This window comes from Protopterus annectens, chromosome 3.part1 (genome assembly GCF_019279795.1).
Source record: "Protopterus annectens isolate FY-2018-M chromosome 3.part1, PAN1.0, whole genome shotgun sequence".
NCBI lineage: Eukaryota > Metazoa > Chordata > Ceratodontiformes > Protopteridae > Protopterus > Protopterus annectens.
This window is the reverse complement of record NC_056732.1, coordinates 1651960808-1651987130: the sequence shown is the minus strand read 5'-3', so window position 1 is coordinate 1651987130 and position 26323 is coordinate 1651960808. Positions and strand designations below refer to the sequence as shown.

General features: G+C 39.9%; 1 protein-coding gene across 1 annotated transcript in view; it reads right to left on the bottom strand.

Annotated features, from left to right (window-relative positions):
- PEX1 (peroxisomal biogenesis factor 1) overlaps positions 1–26323 on the bottom strand; it is a 1694243-nt gene that overhangs the window by 1347712 nt on the left and 320208 nt on the right. Inside the window, exon 6 of the mRNA XM_044067676.1 lies at positions 18217–18336. Coding sequence (XP_043923611.1) covers positions 18217–18336 — 120 coding nt within the window. The remainder of the gene's footprint in view (positions 1–18216; positions 18337–26323) is intronic.

Sequence of the window (26323 nt, the reverse complement as noted above, 5' to 3'; positions counted from 1 at the left end):
CGTCCAGTCTGGTGGACCCCAGCCATAAACAAACTCTACAACAAAAGGAGGAAGCTACTACAAGATAGAGCAAAATCCTTAAAAGGTAAGACACCCTTGATCACTATAAGTAAAAAACTAAGAGCTCTCATAAAATCATCCAAAGCAAATTTTAGAGAAAAATAGCTAAAGACTCAAAAGACAATCATAAGGCCTTCTTTAGCTATTTAGAAACCTGGGAGGAAACTCCCAGATATGCTCAGAGCTAGTTCAAAATGATGTGAAGATTACTGATCCTACAGACATTGCCAACATACTGGCTGACAGGTTCAGTGCAAACTTCTCCCCTCCCCAAAAGTAGAGATATGTATACCAAGCGTGTGCACCCCTACAAACATCTCCAGCGCCCAAGTGAGAACTGCTCTCTCCAAAGCAAAAACACAGCATCCATGGGACCTGATGGTGTCCCCGGCTGTGTGCTCCATGAACTCAATGAGGAATTAAACCCACAGCTAGGACAGCTGTTTAATCAAAGTCTTACCTCTGGATACGCACCAGGAGTGGCGCACTGCAACTGTGGTACCACTTCACAAAGCGGTGCCTCCACCGACCCTGGAAATTACCGCACCATTAGCTTGACAAGCCTTATCTGCAAAGCCTTGGAGAGGATCATAATGGACCTCATAAATAAAGACATAGAATTTGCAGACTTTGGATCCAACCCAGTTTGGCTTTGTCAAAGGCAGATCATGCCTTTTAAACTTGGTTGACTTTTTCAAACAGTCACCAAAGCCATTGATGAGGAAAGGCAGTCCATACAGCCTACCTCGATCTGGCTAAGGCCTTGATACAATACCCCATTCGGTATCATTGAAAAACTCATCAGCTTAAATGTCAACCCATACATCACAAGATGGGTTGCAAACTGGCGGAGTGACAGAACCCACAGGGTCAGAGCTGCTGGCGCCATGTCAGACTCAAAGCCTGTCACAAGTGGTGTCCCACAGGGCTCAGTCCTGGGCCCACTCTTGTTTGGCATCTACTTTTCCAAGTACAAGCAAACACAGGAGGGTTATGGCTGACAAAGTTTGCAGATGACTGCAAACTGGGCCATAGTAGAAAACACATCTGACACAGATATCCTTCAGAAGGGTCTCACAGAAACGGATAACTGGTGCCAGAGCCACGGCCTAAAGTTAAATGCCAAAAATGCATAGTCATACCCTTCGGGAAAAACAAGGTTACCCCTAGCTACCAAATAGGTGGCAATCCACTGAGCACAGAAGAAGTTATCAGGGACCTGGGGACCCAGGTTGATAGTAGTCTGTCATTCGACACCCATGTAGCTAAAGTAGTTAGGAAGACCTTCTACATTGCCCACCTTATCATGAAGGGATTCTCATCTAGATCAAGGGAGGTCATAGTCTCCCTTTACTCATCACTCGTCAGACCAATGATTGAGTACAATGCCCCATTTGGAATGTATCTGACCCGACACTTGCAGCAGCTGGAGGCCACAAAGTTCCTCACCAAAAGGATAAAGGGTCTCAAAATCTGTCCTATGCTGCCCGACTGAAAGAACTCCAGCTCTATTCAGTCGCCACCGCTTGCTCAGAGGTGACCTTTGCCTAACATACAAGGCCATGTCAAACCCAGATTTGATGAATATGCTTCACCTCAAAAATCTAGATCCATCAGAGCCACAAGGGCGGAGACTTAAACCTTGACACGGCTATTAATAGGACGTGCTGGAGGGATAGATTCATCACCCAAAGACTCCCTATGCTGTGGAACAAAATCCCGGTACATGTGAGGCAGAGCACCTCGCTGGCCTTGTTCAAGAGAAATCTTGACCAATGGATGGGAGATCGCAGATATACCCCAGGGATTACCTCAGTGTCACTGCTCGACAGAGGCACAGCAAAATAATGGGTATAGTTCCCCATACTAAAGGGGTGGCGTAAGCCACAAAACGAAGGGCTAGGCTTGTAAATGCCCTCGGGCAGATAGCCTAGTATGAACCTATGAACCTATGAACTCTTAACTATTCATCTATTGCTATTTTTTCATATTCTCCTTTTGACCATATCCACATCTCTGTATAGGACATTACAACTTAATACAATATAAGTACTGGGATACTAAAACTCACTGTAAAATACTAACTGTGCACCAACAATTTAAATTTTTGCCTCACGTTCATGTCATATTTGTCCCTGTAACGTATTTTGTATTTTTTCTCCTCTTCAAAACAGATTGCAATTAACGGTTTCAGTTCTGCTGTTTATCTCATTTTGTTGTTTCGATCTAATACTGCTAGAACTTTTCTCCCCCGGTCTCTAACTCAGTCAGACAAACCCAGTTTACAAATATCAAAATAAATAAATAATAAAATAAATCTGAATTGCTAAACATAGTTCATAGGTTCATACTAGGCTATCTGCCCTAGGGCATTTATAAGCCTAGCCAGAATGTATTTGGCTTTCGCCACCCATTTTAAATTTATTTTGCTATGCCCTTTTTCGAGGTTAGTATACTGTGCCTCTGTCTAACAGTGACACAGAAGTGATACCCAGGGGTAAACCTACAATCTCCCATCCACTCATCAAGATTCCTCTTGTAGAGAGTCAATGAGGGACTCTGCCTAACCTGGACTGGGATTTTATTCCAGAGTGAAGAGAGCCTCTGGGTTATGAATCTGTCCCTCCAGCATGTCCTATTTATTTCAGTGCTGAGGTTCAAGTCTCTCGAGCGCGTAGCTCGATGGGATTTGGATTTTCTGAGGTGCAGCATGTCCATTAATTCTGGGTTGGACATGGGTTTATACGTCAGGCACAGATCGCCTCTGAACAGGCGGTATGCCACTGAGTACAGCTGGAGTTTCTTTAACCGGGCAGCATATGGCATCTGTTTGAGCCCTTTGATCCTCTTGGTGAGGTACTTTTGGGGTCTTTCCAGTTGCTGCAGGTGTCTGGTAAGGTACATCCCAAAAGGGGCATTGTACTCAATTATGGGCCTGATGAAGAATGAGTAAAGAGGCACGATGACCTCCCCTGATCTAGATGTGAATCCCTTCATGATTAGGTGGGCTATATAAAATGTTTTTCTAACCACTTTGGCCACGTGGTTGTCAAATGAGAGATTGCTATCAACTTGGGTCCCCAGGTCCCTAATTACTTCTTCTGTACTTAATGGATTACCACCTATGTGGTAATTTGCGGGCACTTTGTTTTTGCCAAAGGGGATGACTATACACTTTTTGGCATTTAGCTTGAGGCCATGGCTCTGGCACCAGTTGTCTGTTTCTATGAGGCCCTTTTGGAGGATGCTTGTGTCAGCTGGAGAGTTGATTATGGCACCAGTTTGCAGTCATCTGCGAACTCGGTCAGCCACAGTCCTTCCGTGTTGGCCTGTACCTCCGAGAAATATATACCCAACAAGAGCGGTCCCAGGACTGAGCCTTGTGGGACACCACTTGTAACTGGTTTGGAGTCTGACATGGCTCCAGCAATTCTAACCATGTGGGTTCTGTCCTTGAGCCAGTTTGCAATCCATCTAGTGACATAGGGGTTTATATTTAAGCTGGTGAGCTTATCTATAATGCCCGAGTGGGGTATTATATCGAAGGCTTTTGCGAGGTCCAGGTAGGCTGTGTGGACCACCTTCCCCTCGTCAATGGCCTTGGTGACTGTTTCAAAGAAATCAACCAGGTTTAAGAGGCAGGATCTGCCCTTAACAAAGCCAAACTGGGTAGGATCCAGTGTCTGTAGGTCCCCAATATCTTTATGAGGTCCATGATGATCCTTTCCATAGCTTTGCAGACCAAGCTAGTCAGGCTTATGGGGCGATAGTTTCCAGGATCTGTTGAGGCACCACCTTTATGGAGAGGGACCACTGTTGCTGTACCACTCTTTGGGCACATATCCTGTAGTAAGGCTGAGATTGAACAGTAGTTTTATGTTTGGGTTTAGCTCTTCTTGGAGTTCATGTAGGACAGCCGGGACACCGTCTGGTCCCATTGATGCTGTGTTTTTGCTTTGGAGAGGCGGCTCTTACCTGAGCATCTGAGATGTCAGGGGCAGCACTCTGCTGGGATAGATATTTGCCCTTTGGTGGGAGGGGAGAAGTTTGGACTGAACCTGTCAGCTAGGATGTTGGCAATGTCTGTGGGTTCAGTGTATTTTTTGTCATTTTGGACTAATTCTGAGCATATCTGGGAATTACCACCCAGGTTCCTAACATAACTAAAGAAAGCCTTGTGATTATCCTTAGTGTCCTGTGCAATTTGTCTCTCGAAGCTGGCCTTAGACAATTTTATGAGTGCCCGTAGTTTTTTGCTAATACTGATCAGTGATGCCTTCCCTTTTTGGGATTTTGCTCTATCATTTAGTAGCTTCCTCCTTCTATTGTATAGTTTGTTTATGGCTGGGGTCCACCAGACAGGACGTCTGCCTTTGGAGGATTGGGTCTTGTTTTATTTGGGATCTGAAGGTGTTCATAGAATGCGTTTATAAAGGATTCTGCGGTCTGGGCCGTATTTTCCACAGGTCCGGGGGCTTTGAAGATTTCCACCTTGGTTTTGAGGAGTGTGAAATTTGATTTAGAAGTTTTTCACTGTGGTTTTCTGGGCAGGGGTGGGGTCGGGATGTGAATATCCAGTGAGATTAGTTTATGGTCTGATCTTACCAGTGAGGGATACACTTCTGGTCTGGAGCATAGAGTCCCCATGTTGGCGATGATCAGGTCCAGTATGTTTTCCCCTCTTGTGGGAGTGGTAACAAGTTGTTCCATAGCATTTGAGTTTATAAATTCTAGGAACCTTTGGGCTAGGGTGTTGGAGCTAGAGTAATGCTCCCAGTCTATGTTTGGGTAGTTGAAGTCGCCCAATATAATGGTGTTTGGAGAGACCTTCATATTTTCCAGTGTTCTCAGAAAGGCTGAGTGGGGTTCCTGGGTTTGGGAGGGTGGTCTGTATTCTATAAACTGGAAGGCAGTTTTACCCACTGTTAGTTGCATATGGATAGTCTCTGATGCTTCGTGCTTTGCCACCAACCTGGAGGTGTGGGTATCTTTGATGAATATCGATACTCCCCCTCCTTTTTTGGTTCGGTCCAAGTTTTGGGGCCGAAAAGCAAGGCATGAGGTAAACCTGGTAGTGCTGGGGTGCTCTCGGGAGCCCTGAACCAGGTTTCTGTTACTGCACAGATATCGATGTTCTCCATGCTAAGGAGAGTTTCGAGTGCGTGCATCTTGAGGTTTAGACTTCTGGCCTTGTTAAGTTTAATGTTGGTGTCTGCCAAAAAGGCAATTAGAAAATGGAAATCAAAATTTAAATCAGCTCCAACTGAAATTACTGTAATAGAGATGGTGGGATCAATAGAAAAGGGTAGGAGTAAATTACTTACAAAAAATGGAAATTGTGGGAACTATACATGCAGAACAATGTTTTAGAGGAGTAATGAGGTTTAAGACAAGACAGGAACTGAACACTTTTATACAATGTTGCCTAGATTATAGGACATATAACAATATATATGGTGTTTAATGTTTGTAAATGTGAACTTATTAATATGGTTTGATTATTTTTATATAAATATATGTCACAAGTGATAATTCATTAAAGTTGTTAAAAAAAGAAAAGAAATAAAGAGGGAGAGAGTAACATTTTGGTTGCAGATCCTTAAGAATAACAACAACAATACAGATTATATTTATCAAGTAGTAGAAAACATTCCAATAACTAAGCCAACACAAGCATACAGAAAGGGGATTTTGTCAGTAGGGATTAACTGCAAGTAGAGGTAGAAAAATAGGCAAGAGAGGACGGGAATTTACTGGACAAAACTTGCAAAATAACCAAGGTATTGGGAACAAATAATTACAGAGAGAAAAGTAAGAGTGGGATGAAGCCAAGATGATGTTTCAACTGCAGTCTAGTGACTTTCCTCCCTACCAGGACTAGTATCAGAGTATAGGCAAAGAGAAAGGGATACAGGAATCCAATGTGAAAGACCTGCTCTGGGAGAATTTTTAGTGGAGTCTAGAACAGAAGCTGCTATTAAAAAAGGGACAATCAGCAGGGCATATAAAATGCTGCACAATAAGTATCAATCAGAGGAGGTTAGCCAACACTGGGAAGGGAGACTGGAAAAGCAATTTAAATGAGAATAATGGGAGGACATATGTACAGCTCCCAACAATTTTCCTCGGGTAGATAGCAAATGTTGGAGGTGTGAAAAGGAAGAAAAAGGTAACTGGAAACATCTATATTCTATTTTAGCCAGCCAGGGCAGCCATTGGCAAAGGAGTTCTCCTTTTTCAGCTTGAACATGAGCTACTACTACTCAGTTATTGCTTACATTTCTGTATTTTTTGTTTGTGAAATGTTTTGAATTTTACCCGGGTTAAGCCTGAAATTGGTCAATATTGGCCAGTACACTACCCGATAAATTTAAATAAAATAAAATATGTTTTCACAGTGTAAGGAGTTAGCAGATTTTAAAAATCTGTTACTGTTAAAAACATTGTTACTATTAGGCAGGAAACTCAGAATTTCCAGATGTGAGCTATTTAGAAAGATTAAGAAGAAATTAGATGAAAGAAAAATACTTGCACAAAAAAAAAACGATCAAAAATACAGACCAACGATTCACATTATATCCAGATAAAGAACACTGAGTTGCATGGAAAAAAGATGCAACAGAGGAAGCAAGAAAACAAAGAACAAAAAAAAATGTTCTTTAAAAGGTATAAAGAAGGAACATGGAGATGGGAAAGAAAAACTCAGCTGGTATGGTGCAAACTAATCAATAGAGGGGAAAAAAAAGCTCGCTCCAAAACTATTTGGAGAGAAATACAAGAAAAGGCACACAGATATGTGACAATTCACAATATAAAACAATAAGATTGCAAAGGAAGAATGTAGAAAAGAAGATGAGTGAGGTAGAAAGTAAACAAATAAAAACCAAAGTGATGGACCATCTCAAAATTAAGAGTTTTGTGTGAAAACTCCAATGCAGTCAGTGTTGCAACATGATGAACCAGTAGACCTTCAGACAGAAGTGCAACAGGTAGGATGGGATGTATTTGAAGAAAATTTGTCACAGGGTGATGTTTTGGAGCGTATTGTAGGAGACTTGCATGAAAGTTGAGTTGAAGTTGCACAGCAAGGAAGGGAGCAGGAAATAGTGGCAGCCCTGATGTACAACTACAAATGGTTAAAACTTCCTCAGATTTATATCAGAACAACATTTGGTCTTGATAAACGTGTAAGACGAATGCTACAGCACCAAGAAAATATCAAACTGGGACAGGAATGTTAAAAAAAAGAAGCTTGAGCAGAAGGGAATGAATACATATTTGGGAACAGGTGAAGGGTCTGCAATAAAACATGAACAAATGAGAATAATACTCAGTAAGAGTTATTTCAGAAGACTAAAACTAACACTAATCTTAAATGTCAACGCAGTTTTCAAAGTCCAAGCTACAAATCAGTTTGTTATTCTTTTTCTAACTTAAGAGTTTTAGGGTGACTGATTGGCCCAAAAAGTATCAAATCAATTTACACATGAAAATATTAAAAGGACTAATGCTTATCAAATGATACATAATCATTATCTAGTCCACACACAAGAGGAATTATGGGTCTCCTTGAAACAGAGTACATGCATAGATCAAAAATTGTAGGACTGCATACATATCTGCAGACCTTATCAGATCCAAACACAGTGAAAGTTTTAAAACATGTGGAAAAGAATTCCAAGATGATATCTTTGTTTAGTTTAGCAGGAGCATTTCGGAATTAAAGCAATAACGGAAATACGTAACTGAATGTGCTAGAAAACAAAGAAAGAATATAAGGAAAAGGATCAGATGAGAATTAAAACATGGAAAGTCCACAATTATTGTCGCAAGTATTATCTTCTGGAACAACCTCATGTTGACCAAGATATGACACAGCAATAGTTAAGGGGAGGTGAACTGAAACCAAAAGATGAAAGGCTGACAATGGCAGCCCGGGACAGCAGACTGCATATATGTTGGCTTACAAAGTCCATTGAAACTGTGGGAGACACAGACAAATGCAAGGTCTGTAAAACAAAAGTGGAAATAATTGCACATCTTGCTGTGATACACTTAAGGTAGAAGGCAAGTATACTGAAAGGCACAATGGGGATTGTGCATACGCTGCAACACAGCTTTATCTGAAAAGCACTGGAAACATGAACCACAAAGCATTATACAGAATGAAGTTTATATTACATGGTATTTCCCATTACTACCATTTCAAAAAATAGATGTAAGAAAAAACAGATAATGTAGCCGATGAGAAAAAGAAAAGTAGTTCTAGCCACTGAAATTGCTATACCTAGTGATTACAGTGTTTTATGTTCAGAGAGACAGTCATAAAATAAAGGATTTTCAAACAGAAACAAGAGCAATGTGGACGAAAAATACCCAGCAGTTCTAACAGTAGTAAGAACTACAAGACTAATACAAAATAATTTATAACTACACTTAAATATGCTACAAGTAGTACACATGTAACCCCACACAGAGGCCTCCAAGAGCTTTTCATTTTTAGTTCTAGAAAAATCCTTGAATAAAAACCTTTTCCCAAGTGGCTGACAGGAATAGATTATATAATTCCCTGGTTCAGCATCTGGTGCATAAGAGATAAACCTGGCTCACTGGTCAAGGAGAAATACCCTGTGAAGGGGGCAGTGATTCCCCTTGCAAAGTGTAACTCTGCTGGATTACCTTCAGAACCCATCCTTATGTGACAGTCTGGTGTCACAAAGGAAGATGAGGTCTCAGAGAGATGGACAGGTTGCCAAGGTAGGAGGGGGCACCAGTATGAGCAGGGAGATGTCATTCTGACAGAAGACTGCCCATGGCTTTTTGAATCTTCTTTTTTTTTAAAGCCTTCTTGCTATTCCTTTTTAACATTCTGTTTGCTGGCACCTTGCTTCTTAAATGGGTTACTGAAAAAGGAAGAGGCAAAACAAAAACTGTATTTCCTTTGAAAAAAAAGAGGGTTGCAAAATATGAGTCACTCCTTGTATTAACATTCTCCATTCATCAAACTTCTTTAAGACTTCAGATGCATAAGGTCCAAACAGAAACTACTTACCTAAGGAAAAACTTGTATTAACATCTTAAGGAAGATTTTGAGAACAAAACCAAGCTAGAGTTCTCAATACAGACCCACAAGCAGTAGGTCTAGATGAGGAATCACTGTCATCATAAGCACACTTTAAAATGTGTTTAGACACTTGACAATCAGATGCAATAGAGACATTCAAGGATTTTCTTTTTTTTTACCACAGAAAAAGTAAGGTTAACTACTGATTTTGGCATGTTCTCAAAGATAACAGTAATACTTTTAACATATTAGCTTTACAATTTAAAATCCATCGTGAAAGTCAAAGAACCGTGGGAATACATTTTCTTCTCCAACTTCTCCACTGCCTCCCCATCCTTGTCAGAAGGAATGGGATTAAGCAGCAGTAAACTTCTTCAGATTCAGTTTTGTATAAAGAAATCATGGCTGGGTCAGCTTTAGGATATGAAAACTAGGCTGTCAGGTAAGCTGAAAAATATTCTGTGAAGCAAGCAACTCATGAGAAATAGTTGAAGAATATGCTATTTCTAACCTGTAACAAGTCATAATATATATTCTGTGCTACAGAAACTAATTCTGCCCCTACTGAAAAATATCTTTCACCTCAGGTAAAAAGTTTCTGAAAAGGATACATTTTCAGAAGGGAAATCTGAAACCATGCTTTCCTCACAATAAAAATGTTCAGATTGTGAAGAAATTCTAAGGTAAAGCACACCCTCATAATGCCTGTTCTTCTGACTCAACATCCATGGCAGAAAGAGAGGAAACTCTAGTCCTTTTCTTACCTGAGGAAACAGAAGGCAATGAAAAAGCACCAATAAATTTCTTAGCAAACCCCATTAAATCCTTTCTGCCCATAAAAATAGTAACACGAGACTGGAAAGTGCTTACTGTGTTCCCTTTTCTTGGGCAACTCCTTGGAAAAGGACAGACTCTGCGGGCCTCCTAGTCACAGCATCGCATCCCTTATTCCAGCTATGTGAAGAACCATCATCAGCCCTTTCCCCGAGAGCAACAAAAGTGTGTCTCCCTTACCCACCAAAGGCATGCTTACAGCTGCACTAGATATGGCTATCCACTGGCCTTTGGATGCTGTATATGCTACATCAAGAGGACCAAGGAAAATAATGAGTAGTCTGAGGAACATGTGACCACTGCAGAGTCACCCGCTGGTAGCTGAGATGCAAGAGGAACTCACAGGCTCCTTGACAACACTTTTTCTTTCAGACAGGGATATATGAAACTGTAGAAATTGGGAATTGTTCCATAGGTAAGCAGAGGAAGAGATAAGTTTAGCAGAGTCTGGACAAGTTGATACACTGTACAGTAAAGGGCAATTGGATCAGAGATAAGGCACAGTATCCTGTACTCAAAACACAAAACCTGAGTACAAACCCTGCCAAAAACTAGACTTTTTCTCACATGTTCACATAAACAATTTGATATGCAGTCCCTTAAAAATACAATGAGAATCCTAGCAAAACCATACACTTCTGTCACAAAAACACACATTTTCCTCAGAATAATAACTGTAGTGGAAGGTTTACTCCAACAGGAGATTTATCTGCTCATCCTTGAAAAATCACTAGCCAACAGATAGTCTCATGGGGCACACTAAACGGTGCTATTTGCTGGCAAAAAAATCTCTGAAGCTTGCTACACTCCAACTATCCTCATGTCAAGCTCTGTTTTAGCACCTGACAGCTGCAGTGCATGGAAGACTAACTTTAGCTTTGAAAACTGACCAGACCTCAAGGGTAGAACCCATTTAGTTTAGGTTACTTCAACAGTGAGACTTGACTGCACATTAATATCTATGAACAGTTTCCATTCCATAAACGAGGACACAGAGCAACTGACCTATATGCAGCTTTTGATATACTGTCAAGTGCTAAAGGAGCAAGCAGCTTCAAAGAAGTGAGGGTAAAGTATGACTAAGATGAGGTGGAAAATGGGAGCACAGAACTAAGACTCTGCTACAAGCCACTTAGCTTTATTTTTAGGTTACGGGACAGAAGAAGAAAGATAAAGATGTCTGTGGTAAAATAAAAAGACATATGGCTTGCGATCAGTCCAAATAGAGCTACCTAATGACCTGGTACGTACTATGGGACAATAATATAACTGCTTGGTTTTAACGTTAACATCTGCTCTATCATTCATTTGCAGCAGAAATGCATGTGGATGTCACTTATTAAATTTATTTATTTATTTTTGTTCACTGGGATATAGTCCGACAAGATAAGAGCCCATTTACAGCAGAGGCCTACGGAGAAAAGCCCCAGAGACAAGTTACAAAAAATTTACAGTAAACACTAGATACAAGTTACACAATTTCAATAGACTCTCAATACACACATCATGAAAGCACATTAAGTCACAGAGATTCTGCGGATTACAAAGTAATTTACAGGTTGTTCATAAAGTACCGGTAAGAATGTAACAGAGAATATAGTCTAAATGGCAATAATGAAAATCTTACAGAATACAGATGGGGGGCAAGAGTTCCACTTTTAAAAACAGACAGTGTAACGTCATCATTACAGTGAGATTGCCAAAAGAGTTGAGGGGGGTTAGTATAGAAGAGAGCAGAAGACGGAGGAAAGATTATCAGGAGACAGGGAGAGAAATGGATGAGTTAGAGGTGAGGGGACAGAGGGAGTCAGTATGTAGTAGGAAGAGACAGTAAGTGAAGAGTAGTAAAAGGGAGAATTGTGAGGAACAGTAAGAGGAGGTTAGCAGGTTATGCAATAATTACACAAGTTTAGAGATACATTTGGCTGAAATGAAGTGAGAGAAATGAGAGGTTGAGTTTAAAGGCAGTAGAAGGCTTCAGCCAAGGGTGGAACATAAGCAGAGCCAACTGTTACTGAGAAAGTTTTTGAACTGAGAAGGGTCAGCAGTGGTTATGATGGGTTGAGGAAGAGTATTCCATACTTTGGAGATATAGTTAGAGAACAGAGTCTCCAGCTTTGTTATTTGATTTGGAGACCTGTAATAAAGATTTGTAGGAAGATCTGTGTACAAGTGTTAGTATAAGGCTGAAGCATTAGTTTTTTATCGGGTTGGTGTACAAGTCAATGAGCAAAGGTAAGCTGAGTGTAAATTAAGTGATTAAATGCTAGAGTTAGTCTGAAAGCTTGCTGAACTATTTTATAAAAATGGTAAAACTGCTCTCTGGAAACAGTGTTGTGTCAGACACTGTTTCAGAAATAAAGACAGAAGAGGGAAATATATGAACTGAAGGATAGTTGGCCTGGGTAATATTATGTGAGAAAGTAATAACTGTACATCTGCCTAGTGTATGTGTAGCAAAAACAAAGGTGTTATGGGGTATTTGGGACAGATCACAACGTGCTTCTTTTGTGGGAAATTGAATCACTAAATACAAAAAGAATTACAAAGGATGTAATCAGCGTGGAAAGCCTTTCTGAATGTTTTGAATGGAATTAAAGATGAGAAGATGGCAGGGATAGAGTAGTTACATTTTTTAAGTGAAAAAGGTGATAAGGGGTGATAACAAACTGGAGGCCTATTTAGTTGTGTAAAGCAGACTAGAACATTTCAGGAAACATTGAAAGTTAGACTTTTGAAAGGAATAAGTATTTTGTATGCAGGCATTCCTCTCATTAAGAGGAATGTACCTCATTTAGGGTATTAAAAAAATTAATGATCCTCAAAGTTCCACACCAAAAGGGTCTGACACATTCTCTGTTAGGAATTTTTTTACTGGTATCCATTGTAAATAGAAATTAATCATACTAATTCATTAAAAGATCTTTTTTACAAGTAAAAACAGCATAGTTTAACCATCCTATGATCTTCCTAGTTGAAGACGTTTGTAAGCAGTTAGTATGTGTTCCACATTTTGCCCACTTGTTACACATTATGAGGGCTGGCATACTTCATTTTGGGGATGGAAGGTTGAGAGCTATGTATGCAAGGGTGTATGGACTTGCCTGGAAAGCAAGTGAAAAACATTTTTAACTACGGCCAAAGAGGTTGTGGAGGAAATAATGAAAAAGTAAGGAGAAAACAACTGAAAATGACACGGCTAATTAATTTGATAATTTGGATCATAGTAAACTTTGTAAAATACCAACGACTTACAATTTTGTGGAGAGATACCCTTACTAGAACAATTCATGAAAGGTCACAGTTAAACTATTAATGGAAGGGAGAGTTAAATAAAAATGGAGAACATTTTGAGTCATGGGTGCCCTTAAATGAGTTATTATTTTGTTTAGTAATGAATGCTGTGATATAAAGATGTGCTAATAAGTTAAAAGATTCACAACAGGAATCAAAAGAGGGGCAGTGATTCCAGGAACTACAGCTTATGTAGATGCACTACTGACTGCAAAAAATAGGTTATGGATGGTAAATTTGTTGAATGAAGAAGAAAGTTTATGTTGTGTGAAATTACGTATAAATAAAGAAAACAGTTATCCCCTAATTATTAAGTTTACGTTCATGAAGGACTTTAAATCCTTGGGTGCATTTTTTTTTGCTTGCAGAGAGGAATGTACAGAAGAACAGTGAGATGAGGTGATAAAGAAAAGATAGGGGGGGTATACATTTACGGAAAGTATGCAGAATGTTTTTCGTAAGAAGGCATATGTAATTGATGGGACTTTGATGAGGTTTAGCAAGATATTTGGCAGGTGTTTATATCTTAATTGTAAAACAGTAAAATAAACAAATAGTGCTTTTAGTCTCTTGAGGACCAAGACTTAACCATGTAAAGAGGGAGATTCTGAAGGAAAAAAAGAGGGGAATGAGTCTGCCACATACATTTTTTTAATGTCTTTTGTGTTAAGTAAACTAAAATATAAGGACGACAATATAAAGGAAAAATTACTGTACAGGAAATATAAAGGATATTCAGAGTTTCTGTGCATTACGTGGAAAATTATGATTTCAGAAGAAACAAGACAATATTAGGTACGATGGTTTATGGTGAAGTTAAGAGAATTTAGAAGGAGGCAAGAAACCATAGTACGAGTGGATTATGGAAGTCGTTTCTTTAGATGATGGATATGAAGGCCTGGGTAAACGGAACAGAGAAGCAATACAAAAGAAGGAAGATATTGTATAATAAAAGTATATAAATTTCTTATGGTGAATGTCTTTAAATATATTACCAGTAAAAGAAAACGTAAAATATAAAGTGTATGAAGAAAGGATGTGCAGGTAAAAGGATTGTAACACAGAAGAAGTTACTAAACATGTTTTTTAAGGGGTGCTGTACAGTACAATGGATTTGGGAAAAGGTATGTAAAACACATACGAGAGAAAATGATAAGTATAAATATGGAAACTATAATGCACAGAAGAGTGGAGCCAGAAGGTGAAGAAATTTGACAGAATACCTTTTTTCAGGGATATGGTTTATCTGCTTAAGAAGATTTTATATAACAAAAACTGGGATATGAATTAGACTTCTAAAAAGCTGAAATTTTGGTTATTGTAAAAAAATAGGCTAAGAGTTATGATTTTTTTTTTCTATTAGATTTAATGGAATGACAAAAAGCACATTACGTACTTAACAGAAAGTTAGATTTGGTTGGTCTCTGTCTACACCAGAATGGATGTACTGGTCATCAAAGACATTATCTCCACAGAAATAACAAAAACTCTGGCTAACCAGATGGTCTCCCCTATTCCATAATACAATGGTCTAAGCTAGCTGTCAGATCAAATAAAGTCATAATGGTAAGAAAAAAAAATGTAATGATAATAATAAGTGAAAAACTGAGGATGTGGACAATTTAGCAACCAGGCACCAACTGTAGGCCTTTGCTACTCCTCTAAGATTCTCTGTATAAGGCAGCATGAAGGGAGATAGTTGGGCAGGACAGCTCCAGTGTATGGACAAAGATCTATGAAATGTAATGTTCTGGTAAAGTAATTTAGGTTGGTTCCATCCTTACACTGGAATGGATGGACAAAATCCCCAGCAGACGTTGAGTGTACTAAGACAATGGGAGGTTGGCATAATGGTTAAAGTGTTTACCTTACAGACACAAGATATAGGGTTTGATTCTCACATGGGGTAATTGGCTAGGCTTAAAATGGCCCATAAGGGCAGTTAACCTAGTACTAATCTGTTAACTTATGAATCTATGAAACTATACACCTTTGAGAATAGAAACCTGAAGACAGCTCTAGACCTGAACAAAATATTCAAACTGCTATATTTATACATAAGGTAGACCATGTAGTAGCTGCACAAATTCCATCCATCTTCAACCTGGAAAGAGAGACAAATAAATGATGGCATTTTCTGAATTCTTTCCATCTTTGAAGATGGAATCTGAGCTACTTGTGAGTGTCCAAAAACTGCAGTATACATTCACCTGTTTTAGAATAGGTTGGTATTAAAGCAGATTACTGAACAGACTGATTTAAATAAGACTGTGTTGGAAGCCTTGGCATAAGAGAGTGTTTGCTTCTAAGCTCTGCCTTTATGGCATACAACGTAAGGAAAATTAGATAACAGGGCATACAACTCTTGAGATTCTTCTAGCTGAGACAATGGCTACCTGGGAAAGAGAAAATTTTCCAGGACAGAAATTTAATCTCAGATGAATCACCAAGTCTGACTGGAAGAAGAATAATATTTTTTTCTGAAGAAGAAATGTAAATCCCATGACAGAATAACGGGTCATTGGAGTCTTGGAATGGAATACACCCCTCAGGAAAGCTTTACAGAGTTTTTGGGAAGTTAATGAGGAGGATGCAAAGTCCTGGTAGTAGGAAGAAATTGCTGTCAAATGAACTTTGATGTAGGAGTATCGGGCCCCTCTAAGAGTTCCTGTCAAATAGTCATTTGAGAAATCAGAAGCTAAAACTGGAACAAATGTTTAGCTTGTTTGTCCATAAACATTTGCCTCCATAGAATTTCCTCACTGAAAGTTTCTAAAAAGCTGTAATTCATTTCATAACTTGAGATGGGAAGGTAGGGTCCCTGGCCATCACTGGAAGTGGAGAGACCAAGCGGTTAACCAAATGGATGATGTTCGGCTAACTGGCCAGATGGGTGAGACAGCAGCTGAGAGTGCTGTGGAAGAGGGGTGTTCTTCTTAAAAGCAGCTAAAGTGGAGGGAACTGAACAAAAGCATGGCCTGAATGGAGTTATGAGAATGATCTTGGCTTTGAGATGGTACTAGGGGAAGGTATGAGGGAGCCTTAGGGCTAATAATGGACAAATGTGTCTTTTGGGACACTATCCCTTTTGGGGGACAATGGAGAAAAACCTATTGCATTTGATGGTGAAACAAAGAGAATGCCACAGCAGCAGGGTGGGATGAGCATTACTATCCCTGGGGGAGGGTGGTCCTATGTGCATCTTTGCCAATGATGCCTGGTGCAGGCTGGGGACATCAGTATGGGGGGTTCCAAAGGGAGAATAAGGTAGGGACATGGCTGAGCTGACAAGGATTGGGAAAAAAATACTGCATATCTCAACTGCACACTCACCCTCAGATTTTACACTGAGGAATGGGCAATGGAGTAAGTCATAAAAATAAAAATGGATGTCAACAGCCAGACATATCGGGATGCCCTTAGGTTTTATTCTGGCCCCATCTCTAGCAGATGAGGTCTGGCGGGGGAGTATGTGGCTGACAGACCTAGCAATGGACATTTGACTCAGGGTAGGGAGACTTAGGATGATGCAGAGGGGAGAAAATGCCCTTCCACCCCCCCCCCCAAAAAAAAAGCATGTCAGCTGGCCTGAATGATCCCTTGATCACTACACCTGAAGCATTTCTGGAAAAATACCCCAAATGAGAGTGCAAGCTATAGCAAGTTTGGTTATGAGTGAATCTTTTAGTTTGCCCTGAGGAAGCTGATTAAGCATTTGTGAAGTTTTATGCAAACCTTCTCTCAGGAAGTGATTCATGGTTAAAGTCAAACAGTTCAGTGCCTTGACATATATGGTGAAGGGTAGGACGAACTAAATTAAAATTAGAGTTCCTGGACGTTTTTGCTAAGAGATGAAATGCTGTAGTATTATGATGGGATTCCATTCTAGTGTAACTCCTGACACAGCTAAGTTAAGCTTAGGGGTGTCTGCCAACACAGCAAACTCCAAGTGTGGCTAGAGTACTAAGTCTACCTTCTATGGGTGAAAATACAAAGTGTCAGAATGGTCCCACACCTAAATTCCATTTTGCATTTTGCAGGCTGGGGAAATCAAAGTATCGGGAGAAAAGACTTTGCCAAGCTGTTATGCAGAGTACAGAAACAATCCTGAACAGTATCTTGCTAGTGTGTCAATGGAAGAATAACTGTATTTCAATACAATAGAGTAACCCAACTAAAGCACACAACTTGTTTTAGCTTTTCATTGTACAGTGTGTGTGTGTGTGTGTGTGTGTGTGTGTGTGTGTGTGTGTGTGTGTGTAAAATGGTCATGATGGCAGACATGTAAAATACCGTTAAAAAAAAAAAAAAAAAAACAGAGCTGCATTGTCAGCCTTTGGGAAAGCCTTGACCATGGACAAGGAAAGGTTCGGCAGCAAAGCTCAAGTCTCCACTTACCCTAAAAATAATTAAAAAGCAGTCTATAGCTTAGTCTTTATGCAGTGCAGTATGCATTAAATAATTAAATAAACTGCAATCACATTATCAAGCAGGCCTACAGATACTCTAATATAACTTCTGCAAGCAGACTCAAACCAGCAATCTCAGTTTCTGCAGGCAGCATGGAGTGGTACTGTGCTAGATGGTAGATGGGGGAAGTGCTGTTCTTTATTACGTTCTTCAGCTTTACTGATGCTCACGCTGCTGGTTGCAGCCTCATAGACTGCATTCTTTCACTCTGTTTTTACGGTATTTTACAGTCACTGATGTGGATGTTCAACATACTCAGTACAATAAAGAGCCTGTCGAAGTTACATGCTTTGAGCTAAAGTAAGAAGCCAGAAATGGCACCTCTCCTAATCCATCACTCCCACAAAAAGGGACTTGCAACACATTCTAGTGGGCTTGTTTGTGAAGAGAATAAAACACTAAACTCTAAGAAGGACTCATATTCTGGTCCTGCACAAAATAAAGATAAGCACACAGGGCTCTGCGGTTTTCAAGTAAAACGAAGGAAGACTTACCAGTGTTTGAATGGGCTGTAGTGTTATAAATGCTGGGACAGTCAGCACTGATCCAAATGATCTTAATCTCACAGCTGCAGAAATTTCAATTTTCATTTTCTGTCTCAGACTCTCGGAAATCTATAAATGAAAGGTAGACATGCATTACTAACAATAAAGTTTACCTCAAAAGACTTTTTGCATAGTCTACTTATTAAATTCTTCTATATTCCAAAAGGCAGTGTGATAACACACCTTTTGTCACAACTTAAATTATCTATTTAATGACCTGAGTGCAGAACAGTCATTACTGGCAATTATAATAAAACTACTCAAGTGTTGCACGTTTTTGCTTCCTAATCTTCTTGCTATTCTAGAACTCTCTTCTTTTTTTTAAACACAAGCTCAAGAGTTATGGATGACATTTTTTTCAACCACCAGTAACCTTTTACTGTGCTTTGATATGTGTCTTAAACGGCCTGCAGAATGCAGAAATTACAGTTGTGTACACTTACCATAAATGTAGATGTTAGAGTGTATTCACTGTTGCAGTCATCACATTTGGGTTATCTGCTTGCAGTAGCCCTCAGTCGGCCTGATTATCAAAGTCTTGGGTCCTGCGTTGGTTGCTGTCTCATCTTCCTTGATGTCAGGTAGTCAGGGGTATAAAGCATACAGCCAATGCCATTACATCAGTTTTTCTTGCCCCAGATGTCAGGTGCCCCCCAATGGGAAGCAATTAAATATATATATGCAAGGTTATACCTCCAACAAAAAAGTAAATACACCAAAAAGCTTTTAAGCATAGTAAAGGAGAATAGAGGTATAGCCAAAAGGGAGGGTAACCAGGACTGCAACAGTGAATACACTTGAACATCTACATTTATGATAAGTGTACACAACTGTACTATGTTCTTTGTGTTTCACTGTTGCAGTCATCACATTTGGGTAGATTCCCAAAGCTAAAGATGGGAGGAGGAATTTAGATAGCATTATGACCATCTATAAGGCCCTGCAAGACTGCAGTGGCAAAACCAGCTCTGGATTTAGAGAAAATTGGCAAATGGTAATGCTTGGTGAAAGTATGTACAGAACTCCAGGTAGCAGCTTCTAGGATGTCCCTGGTAGGGACACCTCTAAGAAAGGCTGCAGAGGTAGATGCAGCCCTGGTTGAGTGTGGTCTTATCCCCTGTGGGATAGGTTTTCCATGGTGCTTATAGCACAAATGAATGCAATGGCCTATCCATTTAGAAATGGTTTGCTTTGAAATGACCTTCCCCGCCGCCCCTGCAGCAAATGCCACCAGCAGCTATTCAGATTTCCTTTGAGGTTTAGTCCTGTCCAAGTCAAATCTAAGTTGTCTGTACATATCTAAGGAGTGCAGTATCCGTTCCCCTTTGTTCTGTGGATTAGAAAAGAAGGTTGGCAAATGAATGGACTGATTAAGAGCCACACTGGATACTACCTTGGGCATGAAAGAGAGATTGGTCCTGAGGGACACCCTGTCCGCATGAAAGATGAAGAAAGGCTCCACTACCATAAGGCCGGTAATTCAGACACCCTTCTTGCTGAACTGATTGCTAAAAGGAAGGCTGTTTTCCAAGAAAGAAAGTTTAACTCTGCACTTGCAGCTGGTTCAAAAGAGAAAGAGTGAATTTTTCTAATACAAAATTAAGGTCCCAGGCTGGAGTTGGGGATCTCCTGGGTGGTCTTAAGTTTTTGCCCCCTCTGAGGAACTGCTTAAGCAGTGGATGAGAGAAGAGGGGTGGTTCTGTGTTGTAATGAGCTGAAATGGCTGAGGCATGAATTTTGATGGACTAAAAGTCCTTGTGAAGCATCTCAGTTAAGTATTGAAGAATCTGAGGTAAATTGGGCGCTGCTGTGCCCATCCCTTGAGTTTGGTTCCAGGAACAGAATCTTTTCCATTTTTCAGCATAAGATTTTCTAGTACTAGGCCTCCTTGCCTCCAGAATGACATCCAGCACTTGTTTACTGAGGGATGGTAACGGAGAGATCAGGTAATTAGCCAGGCTGCCAGGTTCAGGGTTTGAAGATTGATCCATTTTTTGAACCGGCCAAGGTTAAATTTATATTATATATAGGATTTTCATATAGAAGGGACAATTTTGTATCCTTTGCATTACGTCCATGAATTGATATCCATCTATATATAACTTTTGTATTTTTCAAGTCATTATCATCTCTCTGCTTAATATGGAATTGGATCATTTACGTACAGGCTTATCTGCTGACAGAGATGACCTATCAGCTTTTGGATTAGGGCCACTTGGTGAATGTTTGGAGGGCTCTGGTGCTGCACCCAACAATGATAGTTGTGAGAATATTTTCTCCAACTTAAACAAACATATGCGATCTTTACAAAATCATGTTTGGCACTATAAGCTTTTTCATGCCTATTTGGCCAAAGGAATTACTCCACGTGGTTTACGCATACGTACACAACCACTGGTCAATAATCCAGATGATCTCTTATTAAAATAATGGGGGGAGGTACAACAAGAAACATCTCTTAAATTTGTTGAAATATTGGCTAACCATCATAACAGGATTATTGAACAAGAAATAGCATCCATCACTCTACTCAGTGATAAAGCCAAATTGTTTGAAGGACAAACAATATATACCAATAGCATAAAAAACTTAAGTAAAGAATTAACATTAGAAACTCAGTTAAAGGAAAGGAAGAAGAAGAAGTTTCAAAGAGACTTAGATGATTACACAAAAGGTGATCCCTTCAATTTTGGCAATAAAGTTAAACATGTCCGATTCTGTTCACAAAATTGGACGACTTCCAAAAGGAAACGCACTAAATCTATTCTCAGAAAGGGTCCATTCCATAACACAGACACATCAGGTGAAGATTCCTCTTCAGGTCTAGACACTGATTCTGTGGGTGCTACAGGCACACCAGCATTGAAAAGAAGGAATTCCCTAACCATTCAGGGTTTACACACAGGAGGGGGGGAGGCAGAAAACACAAAAGATGTAGACAATATGGAAAGTTTACTACAGATGTTTGTGAACAAAGAACAAATGTGAATATAACCAACATTTCATCTCATGTCCTCACCTCCTCTGAAATTGAAATTCTCAATAAAGGTTTATCATTCATTCCTGGTTTCTTTGTTTCTGAAGAAAGTTTTGTTAATGACATCCTTTCATATTGCAGGATTCTTAATCTTAAATTATTTTTTCAGGAACAACAGTCATCAAAGATCTCTGATTAATTTAAATATCACAAATCTTCTTTCATGCCTCCCATGAATCAACATGTCTCCATGTTTCAACATGCGATTATTAAAGACCTTCACTTTCAATATAGGTCATTTACCCCTTTTACCTAACAACATATCCAGAACATGCATGGACAACATTACCAAACTAGACAACAATCATAAGCTGGTTATAACTGGTGCGGACAAAGGGGGTGCAATAGTAGTACAGGATCTGTCTCAGTATGACAAGGAAGCTTTCAGACAATTGTCCTATGTATGATACTATACACAACCACTGACCCCACACCTTTCTTCAAACAAAAGATTGACTCTTTCCTCACATTAGCTGTTGAAGAAGGTATCATCACCAATAATACACGGACCCAACTTACTATATCCAACACCTGCCCACAGTATATATATTTTCTACCTAAAATCCATAAAAACCTCCAGAATCCTCCTGGGAGACCTATTGTTTCTGGTAGGAATTCGTTAACCGAACCTTTATCCCTCTTCCTAACCAAATATCTACATCCACTTTTAAAATGTGTTAGAGCAAGGATTAGGGACACTACGGAATTTCTCCAAATCATTTCCGAAACACAGTTGGAACCAGACTGGTTACTTTGTACATTGGATGTAACATCACTTTACACTAATATTCCACACTGGGCTGGTTTGGAGGCCTTAGAATATTGGCTCAACAAGACAGAATTATACAAACCCGGCTTTAACACCCTATTGTTGTGTTTGACAGAACATGTCTTGACTAAGAATGTATTCTTTTACAAGGGAAGTTGTTATTTGCAAACTAAGGGGACAGCAATGGGGGCTTCTTTTGCCCCAATATACGCAGATTTGTTCATGGCATACTTCGAAGAACAGGTCATTTATGACACTTCGCATAATATTTATATGGAAGAAATGGACATCTGGCGAAGATATTTGGACGACTGCTGGTTGGTATGGAGGGCGGATACTGAATATCTTTTGGAATTCACATATTTGAATGAAAATAAATGGGGAATCGAATTCTCTGTCAACTATGATAAAAATAAAATGATTTTTTTGGATGTCCTGGTTTGCCGTGCATCTGATCATACGTTGACTACAGAAATTCATCGTAAATTCCCTGAGAACAATTCAACCCTCCATGCCGCCAGCTTTCACCCCCCCCCCCACATTTGCAAAAACATTCCCAAATCCCAGTTTATGCGTATCAAACACATTTGTTCTGATCAACACAGCTATACACGATTCAGGGACGATTTAGTTCTTAGATTTCATGATCGGGGTTATAAAATGGGTCAATTATTACACACTAAACATACTGTGGACAACATGAAAAGGGAAGATCTCCTTCTTTACAAAAATAGGAACCAATTAATTTCCAAACCACCCAGACTCATTACCACATATGGACGTAACACTAACATATTAATCAATACTGTTCAGCAAAACTGGAATATATTAACATGTGACCCGAAACTCAATGAAATACTTGGTGACAGATGCCTGTTTTCTTTCCGCAAAGGCAGAAATTTATCTGCTTTTTTTAATCATTTCAAACATTTGCAAACCACGAGCACCAACACTATCCAAACCACACTATCAGGTGAACCTCTAATTGGATGCTTTCCTTGCGGACACTGCACGCATTGTGCCAAGTTACTTAAAACAAAAAGTTTTAGTAGTCAAAACACCCCCGAGGTTTATAATATAAACTTTGCCAACTGTTCCTTGGACTGGGTAATATATTTGGCCAAGTGCAATTGTCCTGCATTTTACACTGGTCAAACTTCAAGACCCTTGAAATTTAGAATATCTGAACACCTCAGTGACATTAAAAACAAGAGAGAAACCAATGCTCTCTATCAGCATTCATTAATACACAGAAATGCATGTTTCAGTTTCACCATTATTGACAAAATAAATAGACCCAGAAACAACAAATTAGGTTGGCATGAACTACTGAATTCCATGGAGAAAAAATGGATTATTAAACTTGGTCTCTTTAAGCCAGGTCTTAATGAGCAGTTGTAATTAATCACATGGTTAATTCACTTATTTATAAAATGGGTTCTTTTTTCTGTGAATCTTTAACACTGATGAAGGCTTTGTATTGATTTAGCCGAAACCGGTCTGTTAAAAGAACCAATATACTTTTATTAAAGTAATTCATTTTTATTTAAAGGTGCCTTGTATGCTGGTCCTTGTTTTTTTGTTTGGATTGCTGTTTCTCTTTGGACCTTGCAGCTGCCGTACTCGCAGAGGTTGTACTACTTTCGGTTTCTATATCTGGACTCCACCATTTGTTTATCAACATGTTGGAAGTCTTTGGTTCCAGTTTCCACTCGTGTGGGTCCATGAGATTTCTGTTTAGTTCGTCTGCCAGTGTATTTAGATTTACTGGCAAGAATTGAGCCTGTAGGTGCACTTGGTACCTCAAGGCTGTGTTCAACAGAGCCATGGCGAGTTTGCAGAGGGGGTATGAATGGGTATCCCCCTGCATGTTTATGTACCACATAACAGTGGTGTTGTCCATCTTTACCATTAATTGTCCTGGAAGAATGTGGTCATTGAAGGCTGTCAGAGCATTCTGTGCAGCTAACATTTCTTTTTGATTGATATGCAGGTGCATTTGACTTGGGTTCCATTTGCCCTGAATGCACTTCCCTGCCAGGTGAGCCCCCCATGCATAGTCTGATGCATCTGTTGTTAGGGTCTGGGTGGCAGGGGGTAGAGTGAATGGTAGTCCCTTGTTTGGTGGCAGGCCTCTGCCCACCAAAGGAACTCTAACTGTAGGCAAGGTATGATAGGAATCATTGCTTCTAGATCCTGAGAATGTTGACACCATATGCTTTTTAGATACCAGTGTAGTTTCTTCATATGCAATCTTGCATATGGAATTAGGAGAAAACAGGAGGCCATGAACCCCACGGCTTGCAGTATTTGCCTTGCAGATAGCAGGGTTTTTGTGTCCATTAGTTTGAAGTAAGCTGTCAGATTAATTTGTTTCTCTTGCGTGAGGAAAGCCACCTGGGAAGTTGTGTTCAAGCTTGCTCCCAGGAATATAATTTGTTGACAGGGTACAAGATGTTATTTCTTTTCATTTATGGTGTACCCCAGACAAGTTAGCACCTTTTGTACAAACGCCAGATGATTCAAAAGTATGTCCTGGCTTTCTGCCTGAATTAAACAATCGTCCAGGTATGGGTATATTTGAATACTTCTTTGCCAGCAAAATGCAATGACTGGAGCTAGGCACTTTGTGAATACCCTGGATGCAATAGATAAGCCAAAGGGCAGTGCAGAGAACTGATAGTGCATGTGGCCTGCTTTGAAGCGTAGGTATCTTCTGCGAGATTCCCTGATTGGGATGTGCAGGTAGGTTTCCCTTAAATCCAGTGTTGCCAAACAGGCATCCTTGCCTAGCATAGGAAGCAACTGGTGAAGAGTTAGCATCTTGAATTTTGGGATCACCAAAAAGGTGTTTAGGATAGAAAGGTCCAGGATAGGACACCATGAGTTGTCTTTTGTGGGTACCAGAAAAAGTCTCGAGTAGAAACCTTGTCCCTTTTCCTCTTCTGGTACAGTTTGAATAGCCCTTATGCTTAAGAGACAGAGTACTTGCTTTTGAGCCTCTGCCCACTGATTAGGGGTAGATCTGGCCAACCGTTTGGGGTTGGTAACATGTGGAAATGAAATCTGTATCCTTGGGAAACTATATTTAAAACCCATTTGTCCTGGGTAATGAGTTCCCAGTTTTTTGTCTGCAGAGCAATCTTTACCCCTAAAGGAGCAGTCAGTTGAGAAGGGCTAGGAAGTTTTAAAGTTAAGTCATTGAGAAAGTTTACCACAGGGGGGAGTCTTACTACTCCCTGATTTGGAAGTGTGAGTCCCCCACTGCTTAGTCCCATGTGCACCTTGGGAATGAAGCATGAGTGTACTACTGGTTCTGGGTTTGGACTGAGAAGGCCTGGAAGAGGCAGGAAAGGACCAATTCTTAGAGGGCCAATGCCTACTAAATCTTGGAGGCTGTACTTGTAGGAAATCTTTAACAGTTTGCATAGATTTAGCTTTTTCCTCCATCTTTTTAAGTACTTCTTCTGCTTTGTTGCCAAACAGGCGGTCCTGATTTAAGGGAGCATCCAGCAATTTAACTTTAACATGATCTGGCAAAGATTGCTCCTTAAGCCAAGCATGCCTTCTAAGTACAGACCCAGTGACAGCAACCCTGAAATATGTCTCTAATGAATCAAAACCACATTGCAAGATATGTTTTCCAACTTGTTCAGCAGAATGCATTAAATACTGTAAATCCTTATTTTCAGCACAGTCCGGAATCAACATAATTTTCTGTTTAAGCAATCCAATAATATGCTGCTATTTTAACATATGAAACTGACAGTTTAAGGCCCTAATGGCCAAGGTTGCAGAAGTGTACACCTTCTTACACCATCTATACAGCGCCCTGGAATCTCTATCAGAGGGGGTAGGATTTTTGGCAGTAGTAGCCTTAATGCCCTTGGGTCCCTGTGAAATGGTCTCAGGATCTGCAGTATGATTTTTAAAATGGAAATTGTGAGAGTCAGGAACCCTGCAATATCTATCAGGTTTTCTGGAAGCAGGAGGTAAAGAGTCAGGGGCCAAGCTAGACTCCGAAAAGGCATCATCAACAATGTCCAGTACAGGGGGGATAGCTAAAGCCCTGTGTTGGGGCAGGAGTAAGAAATCCCTAAGCCTCTTTTTAGACTCAGAGTAATCCTGGCTTTCCCAGCAGAAATACTCCCTAAGAGTATGCAAGGTTTCACCAAAAGAGAAATCCTCTGGAGGGGAAGCAGAGGGAATAGAGTACTCTGCATCAGAATCCTCACAGGTAGATAAAGGTA